Genomic DNA, 11,231 nt, shown 5'->3' on the forward strand with positions numbered 1-11,231 from the left:
GTTTTTATCCTGTGACTACAAAGTGTCCGTGAGAGTTTTGAAAAGCGCTTTTAGTTGGAATGTATTATTATTATTCCTAACTATACATAAACATAAACTATACATAAACATAAACAGTGCCAACATCTTGGAAAAAAGGAGGGCAGGACATGTACAGGTAATACTCAGAAAATTAGAATATAGTGAAGAAGTCAATTCATTTAAATAATTCAACTTAAACGGTGAAATGAATATATTATTTAGATTCATAACATGCATTGCAAGGTATTTCAAGCTTTTATTTGTTATAATTTTTATTATCACTTACAGCTTATGAAAACCGCAAAACCAGAGTCTCAAAAAATTAGAATATCACATGAAATAAACAGTAAAATGAGTTTAAATAAATGAAATGTTAGCCATCCGAAAAGGATAATCATTTTGTACACAGTACTTGGTTGGGCCCCCATTTGCCTGTATGACTGTTTCAGTGGCGTGGCATTGGATGATATCAGCCTGTGGCACTGCTCAGGATGCTTCAATAGTGGCCTTCTGCTCTTTTGCATTGCTCGGTTGAGTGATTCTCATTTTCCTCTTGACGATGACCCATACATTTTTGATGTGGTGGAGGTCAGGTGAGTTTGCCGGCCAATCAAGCACAGGAATCACATGATCATGTCATGAACCCGGCTTTGCTACTACTACCCTATGCAAGTTTATAAATGAAGGAAAAATAATATTGAGCTGCTTTGTACTGGTGCCATGTAAAATTATAAAAATGTCTTCTGTATTGACAGTAAAGTATGTAAAAGTCAACGACAGTATTTTTGAGACACCTGCAAAGATATATCAATTCCCAAAAACATAAAAACAAAATTCGTCCTTATAGGTTTTGTGGCAGAGGTTAAGCATTAAACAACCGTCTATCAAACTGCCTATCAATTTTAGTAAGGAACATACAGGATGAGATGCCGGCTTTATTTGTGTAATGTATTATTTTCATACACGTAAAATAGTAGTAGTAGTAGTAGTAGTAGTAGTAGTAGTAGTAGTAGTAGTAGTAGTGGAGAGGTTAGCGCGCCAACTTCACAGTGCAGCGGTTCAATTTCTAATGAGAAAACTACTTGAATTAAATAATTTTGTTGTTGTCTCTGTCACCTATTTTACTCCACCTTTTTCTCATGTGTTGAGTGCAGGGTTTTTGGTTTCATTTCCTCAAGCTCTTTGCAGGAAACGAAGGTTGATAGGCTTATCAGGAATGAGCAGCGTCCGCGTTTTGGCCTGGACGGTGGTACGGTCGTCTCCCCTCGGCCGGATCTCAAAGTGCTGCATCAGCTGCCAACAACAAACTGGCATTCCTGACGAGCTCTTAGCGATTTAAAATTCTGATGGCATGATATGCTTACCCTGCAAAGAGCAAAGTACATCTCCATCTCGGCCACTCTCTTACCCACGCAGCCTCGCACACCCACGCCAAAGGGGATGAAGCTGTATGGGTGGTGCCGGAGGGGCCCTGGCGTCACCCTACCGGTGCGAAGCCATCGCTCTGGCATGAACTCGTCTGCACGCGTGAACTGCGTGTGGTCGTGGCTAACGACGTAGTGGCACAGGTGGAACTGAGTCTGGAAGCAACATGGAACAAGTGTGTCCTTTGGATCTCACAGCGGTATGTGAAAGCATTTGACTTCAAATTCAATTCATCCATTCGAACATTTTCTGCAGCCCGATGAGCTGGAGATACAGTAAATGGAAATGCCATTCATCTGTTTCAGCCTCAGCCACTAAAAAGTGTTGTGTCAGGAATGCTGACAGTCTTTCAGACTCCATTTAACAATAGTTTAACTCATTCACGACCAGACAACGTGTCCATTGCAGTGTCAGGGTTTTTGTCATTTTTACTCAAATGGCAGAACCCACAGAATATTGAGTTTTAGGAATACATAAACATTCAATACAACGTTAGAAACGTTAGACATGCTTCTTTCATCAGAAAAACAGAGTTATTTCCTTAGATATACGAGTCTGGGATTATCTGAGCTTGAAATAGGGGCGGCTGTACAAAATACATTTACTGTATATGGCGCTCCAACAACAGCTGAATCTGTAACAAAGCGCTAACATGGACAAAAGGCAAATGCTGGCCCCTCGCGGAAGGGAAAAAATATTGCCAGAGGTCCAGTCAGCGCTTTATCGGCACCCGCCGCAAGAAAGAACAAAACCCGAACAAATTTGGGAATGGCGCTCCACGTCACACTTTCCAAATCCTGAATAAATTCGGGAATGGCAGTGAATGAGTTAACATAATATTTCAAAATAAAGCGGTCTTTTTGCCTGACACTTTTCAGTATGACAGTTGTAACAACAAAATAACATTTTTATAATGCATGGACGTTGTTTATCACCATAATGATAAAGTTTGAGGCCCTGTTACATGAACTGAAACTAGTGAGACACAAGTGAATGCATACTGTACTGACACGCCAGATAACACTCATGTGAAACAAGCGATTGTATTTTTGTTATAAGTTGGCACAAACTCAAAAGTGACTGTATTTCCCGCTTGAAAAGTCTTACTGAAAACATGACTGGACACATTTGTGACGGCTCTCCCCCAGATGGGAATGTGAAGATGAAAATTCCCAGGATGCCTTTCCATCTTCAAGTTGTAAATACTAGTTTCCCTCTTTTATGTATTCCATAATATATAACAGTACTTTGAGTGAATACTTTAGTTTAGGAATCAAGTGTCCTCCTGGATTTCACTCTTTATAAACTCTTATGATTTATAAATTGCAATAAAAGTGACAGGGAGTAGCCAGTGCTGTGAAGTGTTTTTTTTTTTTAGTCTTTATTGCAGATGTAATCTGGAGTTAGTAAATGTGACTGCCTTTGATGATGAAAAGTGCTACTTTTTGAAAAACTGAATTCACCTGTAATAATACAATACATCATAGAACAGTGACGTGCAGTCAGGGGAGGCAGGTGAGGCTGTGCCTCACCTGTCATCATGGAAATATCAAATGACAAAATAAATTAAACAGTTATATTTATTTAGTGATTTGTACATTAGCGGTCTTTTCCATTTAACTTCATCATGTTTGGATTTGTTTTCAAAATCGCTGAATTTTCACATTTACCGTTCAAATACTGGAGAAGTGGAGACGAGCAGTGAGGCAGCAGCCGGCTGAGGCTCACCGTGGATTGCGCAATCACTATGCTAACTGTGCTGGCTTGCTCTGCAGTGAGACCGCATTGCTGTCCCTCTGCATATCGCTATTAAAGTGTTCAAAGGCTTTTCGTATATGAACTAAATTTCTACAGTTTAGCTGGTGTATATGATGTACAGTCACTGTACATTATAAACACTGTACTACAGTGTTTATTTTATTTTTATCAAAACTGTGTGAATAGGTCAGGCACACAGTTCTCCTGCCTCATGACAGGGGGTGCTGGTGATTACAAATCCTTTTTGCGACTCCTCGGCTGCAGAATAATAGAATTAGTGACAGCAAGCTACAGTAAACAGTTCGCAAGTTAAGTGCAACCATCCAGTCATTTTTTTCGTGTTGCTTGGCCTTATTTTCAGAATGGCGGATTACATATCTAAATTGAAAGGCTTTTCAAAACTGGACTTTCAATCGAAGCAGAAGATAATAATTAAAGGAAGACCAACACCGGACTGTAATGCTCACAAACGGTGAGGGATGAATGTAAATCTCCTGGACAGCTTCTCAGCTTTTTGGCCATGAAGGATCTCATTGAAACTATTCCTGAAGAGACAAAGTTGCTCCAGCTCGCGCTCACTGTTCCAGCTACTACAGCATCAGTGGAGCGCTCATTCTCAGCACAAAAGACTAAAAACATACAGTCGGAACAGGACTGATCAAGGACGACTTTCTTCACTGGCAGTGATCTCCATTGAGACAGAGAGACTTGGACTTCATTTATAAGTAAAGGTAACACAATAATAAGTTTTTTTTCATTCTTTTTTCCTATGCCACAGTTTGTATACAGTATATAAAGAATGCTGACATGACATTTTAAACAAAACACGTTAACTGTTGCCAATCAAATGGTGAATAAGCTACTCTGTGGAGTTCTTCTTCTTCTTTTCCTTTCGGCTTTTCGCTTCAAGGGGTCGCCACAGCGAATCAGTAACCTCCATCTTCAGAGGTATGATACGCATGTTTGTTTTGGCCAAGCTTTTACGTCGGATGCCCTTCCTGACACAACCCTCTGTATTTCATGTTTGTAAATCTGACTATGGTGACGTCAGTGCCTCACCAGCCATGAACCTCACCGCACGTCACTGTTATAGAAGTAAATATTATTTGTGAAATTGTTTACTGATACAACAATTTATGTATTTAATTTAAAACAGATTCTTGTCTTAAAGACAGTGTATTGTCGGTGTTCAAATACCTGACATGTTTCGCCGTCTACTTCCGCCTTCGTCAGTGTCACCAGTGTGATTTGAACACCGACAATACACTGTCTTTAAGATAAGAATCTGTTTTAAATTAGATATCAAGTAGACAGGATGAACTTAATGCAACTAATTTATGTTTTTTTTTTACTTCAAGATGGCGCCGCGACAGTGGCTGCCTATCCAGCAGCTCCTGTATTTTGTTTTTCAACTTCTTTTTTTTCTTTCATCTTCCTTTCATAACTTTGCTGCAGTGAAATGTAAATTTCTCCACTGCGAGACTAATAAAGGTTAAACCAATCCAATAACAGTAACTGTAATCCGATTACTTTAAAAATGAAGGCACTAGTTTTGTTGTTACTTGAAAATGTCTGCATTTTCATGTAAAATGTTACTTAGAAATGTGCCATTGACATTGCTGGCAAAATCACACTCAAAGTACCCTCAGTGTATTTTACAGATGCCGCAGGTCAAGATGATCCCCTTACACATTTCGAGACCAACTAAACTGCACATGAGCAAGTGCGAGGAATCCTTCTTTCTAAGGAAGAAACCATGAGCAGACTGCTGACTCAGTACCTTCTTTGGGAACCAGTAGTTGTCTACCACCACTTCATTTTCTGTAACAAAGCGGCCGTTGCCAGGAACAACAGGATACAAGCTGGGGTAAAAGAACATTTCAGAGTAAGCTCACATGAAAGACCAGGACTATAAACGTGTGGAGTGCATAGAGCTCCGAACTTGGTGGGTTGACATATTTGTGCCAAGCGGAGTGAATTAAGAGGGCTCACCGTAACGTCTCTTTGATAACAGCTTTCAAGTAAGGCATAGCTTGAAGGTCGTCCACGCTGGGCTTACGTCTGTCGGCACACACGGCATTTATCTCCCCGTAGAGTCGATCCTGAACTCGCGGATCCCTCGCCAAGTGGTACAAGGCCCAAGACAGAGTGTTGGAGGTCTGTCATCATCATAATAAGTCAACAGGTTCACTTTGGATCACAGTAAAAGACAATGTTAGCATTGGACACAGCCCGAGATACAATATGCTATCTTTGAGAGCGGCTATCCCAATAACACAAATGCATCTCAGCCTGACATGTTGGTTCAGCGAAATTCACGCAGCTACTTGTAGGCACAGCAAGTGTGATTCGGATGAGGGAATCAAACTTACAGCCAACTCAAAACGGGGGGAAGTGATGACAGGTTGATTCCCTAGGGAAAAAAAAAGATCTCTGTCTTTTGAAACCCTGCTCAAAGACAGACAAATTCTCGCTGTGTAAACATCTCCATAATGCTTTACATGAATCCAAAGAGCCTATGCTCAAACCTCAAGTTCCAGGTTGAGTGAACGCTGGCGCGTGTGGCTGCCACTGCTCACCCGCAGAAAAAATATCCTATGTCCTTGACGTTTTGAAAGGTGCGTATAAATGAAATGTATTACGTATTAATATTATTTTTTGTTAGATTCTGTAAAAAATAATAAGAAAAGAAATAATAAAAATAAATACAGAAATGGTCTCAGTCCACTGGCTCTTATTTGATCAAACAGGCTGTTTCAAACAGTTAAATGAATCTGAATTAGATGTTTCCGTTTTGAGTTCTTTTTGATCATCAAGTTCTGAAAATATTACCAGAGAACATATATTTGATTTGTAAATTGTTGGTTTAAAAAATAATAATGTTCTTGTCTTTCTACACTACAGTATACTTACTGTGCCGTTTTTTAAATGTTGCACACAAGAAATGTACAAAATGTTGAAAAAAAATAGTAGAAATTAACCGAATAAGAAGGATTTTGGGTAGATAACTCAATAAAAACAACTGAATATGAAATTAAAATAACTCAAATGAGAAATACAAACTTACTATAACCCTGCTTAATTCAAATGAACCTACTCCCTTTGCACCAAGATGAAAACAAAAACAGCAGACACGTTTTTTATCCTCACATAGGTTACGTATGTGCTGGACCCAAAGCTGTGTTTGGGCAGTAGCCAGGGTACGTTGTAAAAATCAATTGTGAATCAATTCTTCTTTTTCTTTCGGCGTTTCCCCTCAAGGGGTCGCTCCAGCGAATCAGTGTCCTCCATCTTCAGAGGTTTGATTCACGTTTGTTTTGGCCAAGCTTTTACGTCAATTAGTGTTTGTAATTTAAGCCTACCAAATTTTGTAACCCCCCCCCCCAAAAAAAAAAAAAACTCAAAATTGGTTGAGCCTTGATGTGAACAAATAATACATGCTGGAAAGTGCTGAATTGTGGCTGTGCTTGTTCTGTGAATACGTATCAGAAGTTGTTATCACCGTGTCGACTCCGCCCAGCAGCAGCTCGGTCACACTGATGTAGATCTCAGATCGGGTTATCTTGTCGGAGGACAGCAGGTAGGTCAGGTATAAGCCTTCTGTCAGCTCACCCCGCTCGCTCTGGGTTTGGATCTCAGCCAATCTGCCGTCGATGAGTTTCTGCGCTATGGGGTCAAAATGGATTGTGACCTCTTTCAACTTAAAAACGAAAGAAAGTTCACACCCAATGCAGACCCAGTGGTACATGAAACAGTGAAAAAACAGTACAGCAGTACATTTGCAAGTTACAGCTCAGTGTGTAAAGAGGAAGTCAACACGAAAATGTTCTTGATGAGAAAATGTTCTGTGCAGCAGACAGCTTCACCAGTCGAGACACAAAATTGTGGTTAACTCATTCACTGCCAGTCCCGAATTTATTCGACAATTGAAAATGTGACGTTGAGCGCCATTGCCAAATTTGTTCGGGTTTTATTTTTTCTTGTGGCGGGTGCTAATAAAGCGCTGGTTAGACCTCTGGCAATGTATTTTCCCTTCAACAAGGGGGCAGCATTTCCCTTTTGTACAGCCGCCCCCACTTGCACGCCATATTACTCCAAAACCAAATAAGCTAGAAATGAACTCTTTTTCTGATCGAGGAAGAGAGACTAATATTTCTTGCGCAGCGTTGAATGTTTATGTAGTCCTAAATCTCAATATTCTGTGGGTCCTGGATTTTGACTGAAAATGACAAAAACCCTGGCACTGGATTTGCCACATTTTTGCACGTCTGGTAGTGAGTGTGTTAATTTGGGTGTATGAAAAATGTGTTTAGCAGTAAAATCCACCCATTTTGTCCATCTCACGGCATGGCCAGTTGGCCCTTTGCTGACGACTGAAAATGATGTAATAAATTGCTGGGGGCCCAGGTAAAGACCAATCATGGCTGAGCTTCAGAAAACAGGCAGGCCATGATTGAACATCCTATAAAATAACAAAATGGTGAATCTGTTTATTTAACATATCTAGCAAATAAAAAAGAAAAACTTTCCAAAAAGAACAAAACATTGACAACTACTGTTCAAGCCTACCAATGTCATAGAGGTCATCCCAAGCCCGAACAAAGCGTTTCCAGAAAGGAAAGATGCGACGGGTCCAGCGTGGAAAGATGAGCACAATCTCAGAGAGAGTCAGCATGTCGTTGACGGCAGCGATGAAGCGCTCCGTGTCTTTAGGAATGTCCTCCTGGAGGCAGCCCAGCCTGGTCTCAAACAAAATGGAGGAAATAGCTACATGATGGCATTTAGGAGAACTTCAACAGCACCTCAGCTCCACTGTTGCCTCCAACGTAACTGCAGCAGCATCTCACCTTCAAATCCAAACTTGTAGAGCTCCGGTGTCACATCAGAAACAGAAACTTTGTCTTGACTGTGACTGCGCAGAAACTCAATGCGTTTAAGCAGATCTTCAACCACCTGGTGGATGATGGGAGCGTAGGCTGACACTTCCTGCAACATCAGCATCTTTGGGTTCAGAGCACTGCGGATCCTGTACCACTTCTGTCCCTTGCTGAATGGTCAAAATCATCAAAATGTCTCAATTTAGTCTTATACAACAATACTGAATATACTATTAAGACTATGAGAAGGTTTCTTCAGCCGTCATCTGTACAAACTTTTGTACAGATGACGGCTGAAGAAACCTTCTCATCGATGGACCACTCCTGTACGACTGAGAGCTTACACAAACTATTAAGACTACAACACTTGCTCTATTCATCCATCAAAAAATACATTTTCCCAAGAGTTGATAAACATGTGACTGACAAAGCTTATTCACAGAAGATATTTGTACCCAGAAGGTACATGAACTCACTCTACATGCAGCCCGTAGGCTTGTCCCCTCAGGTCCCTGTATTCCTTCCAGTGTGGTAACTCTGCACGCACAGGGTAGCGTCCTTCCTGATAGATCACCTGAGCAATGAGCTCAGGACTGGCCACGTTGACCACATCAAATTGCCCGAACCTGGAGCGCCAAATGGGTCCGTATATATTCTTCTGTACACCCTAGAGAACAAGGTCAGGTGAATTGGGAAATGAACAGGCTCCCATTGGATATCAGTGCTGATTAACAGTACAACATTGACATGTTTGGGCATGCGGTGTAAGAATATGTATGATCATGTAGCACAAAGAAGCCAAGCTTCGTTAGCGTCATACTTACTGGCTTTGGTTTTCATCCAAATATTTACTGAACTCCTCTCAACTGCTTTTGTTTTGCTTTGGGTGGCCTGTCTTATGCCCAGTTGTGTGCAAATACGGAATGGACACTTCTTTCCTGGAGTGTATATTCCAAAATACCAAATTTAACAAATGCTCCTGAAGCTCAAGCAAACAGGTCAGAGCATTCAGAGAATGGCTGCCAGGGCCTAACCTGACTACTATGGCTGAGAAACTGCATTAAATGATTGTCCTCCATCTACCAGACCTTTCTAAAGACATTTTTTAAATGCAAACACCTGGAGACCCTTGAATATGAAGACTGGTAGGTCATTGTACTGATGAAGTATCAATCTAACTCCTTAACTTGTAAATGTAAAACAAATACAGACTATTCTATATAAACGTGGTAAAAAGAGGAAAAAAAAGAATGCCAGATAGGCTCCTTCTGTTATTGACGTACATAGTGCTTGAACAGAGAATGAAAGCTGACAGGTTGTTCAAGATATTAGCTTGACTTTTCAGCTATCAAAACATGAGTTTCAGCCTCTCCCCAGACCTTTGCTAATTCCTTGAAATTACAAAATGAATGAATGACAAAAAAGTATCATTTAGATAAAGCTAACCCCATGAAAAAATGCACCTTAATCTTTTTTAGTGGCAAGATATACAATGAGTTTACCACAAATGACGAGCATTGGTGACACATAGAAAAAGTCTGAAATACACGATTGGGGAATATATGCTTTCCATTTTTTTAATCTGCTGTGTCAACCTGAATATCTAAAAAATACATTAATTACCATGTCAACTACGGTGGACTTTACCTCCATCTATTTGTGATTTCTTTTTTTACATTGTAATAAACAAGCAGCAGCCTTTCACAAAATGTACAATGTTTGTTAAAATGTGGGCTTGGAGTCAAGAGTCGTCGGGATAAAATATTCAATGAGATAAAACAAAAAACTAATGTACAGTACTTGGGTATAGTGTTAGTGTATTCGTTACTTCATGCCACTCTTTGGAGGTTATTGATTCTGAGAGTAGTATTCCACACTACACTACTAGCTGTTGGGGTGAGATAAAGCATCTTAAAGGATCTTAAAGATCCATCTTAAAGATCAAAGCATTGTCATCAAATGGTGAGTATAGTTTAGCTTTTTTGAATGTTGCTGTGCCGACGACCATTTTGTGTTTGGGAATTTTTACTGAGCGAGTTGCTTGTTCTGTAGCCACAAAGGGACATAAGTCTTCTTGTGCAGGTCCCAAGCCCGGATAAATACAGAGGGTTGTGTCAGGAAGGGCATCCGACGTAAAAGCTTGGCCAAAACAAACATGCGGATCGAACCTCTAAAGATGGAGGACACTGATTTGCTGTGGCGACCCCTTGAAGGGAAAAGCCGAAAGGAAAACAACAACTACGAGCTGTCCATCATAGGTGATGATGATTTGTATTCCACAGTAAAGAACACGAATATACCGTGCAAAGATTTCCAGGAATAAGAGTTTCACGAATAACAAAATAACAAAGCATGATTTTTTTATAACTCCGCATTTCAGCATTTCTTTCATCGACAAGTACACAACATGCACTAAAACGTTCAATTATAAATTAATTGCAATGATTTTTTATAAATCAGATTTTTAAAAATAAATCCGTCAAACCCAGCAGGCTGAAGGTCCGGCCCATAGTTCTGCTTACCTGCAGCAAGTGGCTCTTGTCTGCATAGCCTTTGACAAATAACCAGAAAAGAGTTTGGGACAAAGTAGGTCCGTGCAAGTCATCGATGGTCTTCAGTTTAGCCGTTTCAGCCCTTGCTTGTACAAGGCTTCTGGTCCAGAGGCCGACAGAACCTCCACGTCGGCAGAGTGCAAACAGGCGAGGCGTAAAGTGGGACATTTCTTTTCTTGTTGTGAGCGCCCAATTTATTTCGTGAAAATCCGCCGATGGTGTGCTGGAGTTTGTTTTGGTTTGGGCGTCAATCTGTCCACTGTGTGTGCATTTAATGTCGCCCAGTGGGCGTTACGGTGAAATGCATGGCATGTTTTTTTAATCCATTACATAAAAGCATTGGTTCTTAGCCCGAGGGGTTCGGCGAATCGATCTCATAGGGTTCGACGAACGTTCTTTGACGAACCTCTTTCATGGAGGTTAAGACACACCTGACACAAAATGTCAATGAGTTATCAGACGCCCGCTTGGTGATCGTTGGCTGCATTGCTTGTCTGTGCTGAGGGAAATTTAGCTCGCTCGTAATTATCGTGTGACTACTGGGATAGTTGGTCGTGCAATACACATTACGTACATTACAAACATTTTTATGTCTTAA

General features: G+C 40.6%; 1 protein-coding gene across 1 annotated transcript; it reads right to left on the reverse strand.

The window, feature by feature from the left end:
• Positions 1 to 264: 264 nt before the first annotated feature.
• On the reverse strand, positions 265 to 11,104 carry cyp27a2 (cytochrome P450 family 27 subfamily A member 2). The gene is made up of 9 exons (XM_088999402.1): positions 10,604 to 11,104; positions 8,558 to 8,748; positions 8,052 to 8,251; positions 7,774 to 7,971; positions 6,707 to 6,870; positions 5,197 to 5,363; positions 4,985 to 5,066; positions 1,386 to 1,601; positions 265 to 1,314 (listed from the first exon to the last, which is right to left on the reverse strand). The coding sequence occupies exons 1-9, from the start codon at positions 10,799 to 10,801 to the stop codon at positions 1,195 to 1,197; spliced, it is 1,536 nt and encodes a 511-aa protein (XP_088855528.1). The 5' UTR covers positions 10,802 to 11,104; the 3' UTR covers positions 265 to 1,194.
• Positions 11,105 to 11,231: the final 127 nt, after the last annotated feature.

This window comes from Hippocampus bargibanti, linkage group LG01 (assembly GCF_051943395.1).
Source record: "Hippocampus bargibanti isolate YZ-2025 linkage group LG01, ASM5194339v1, whole genome shotgun sequence".
Lineage (NCBI taxonomy): Eukaryota > Metazoa > Chordata > Actinopteri > Syngnathiformes > Syngnathidae > Hippocampus > Hippocampus bargibanti.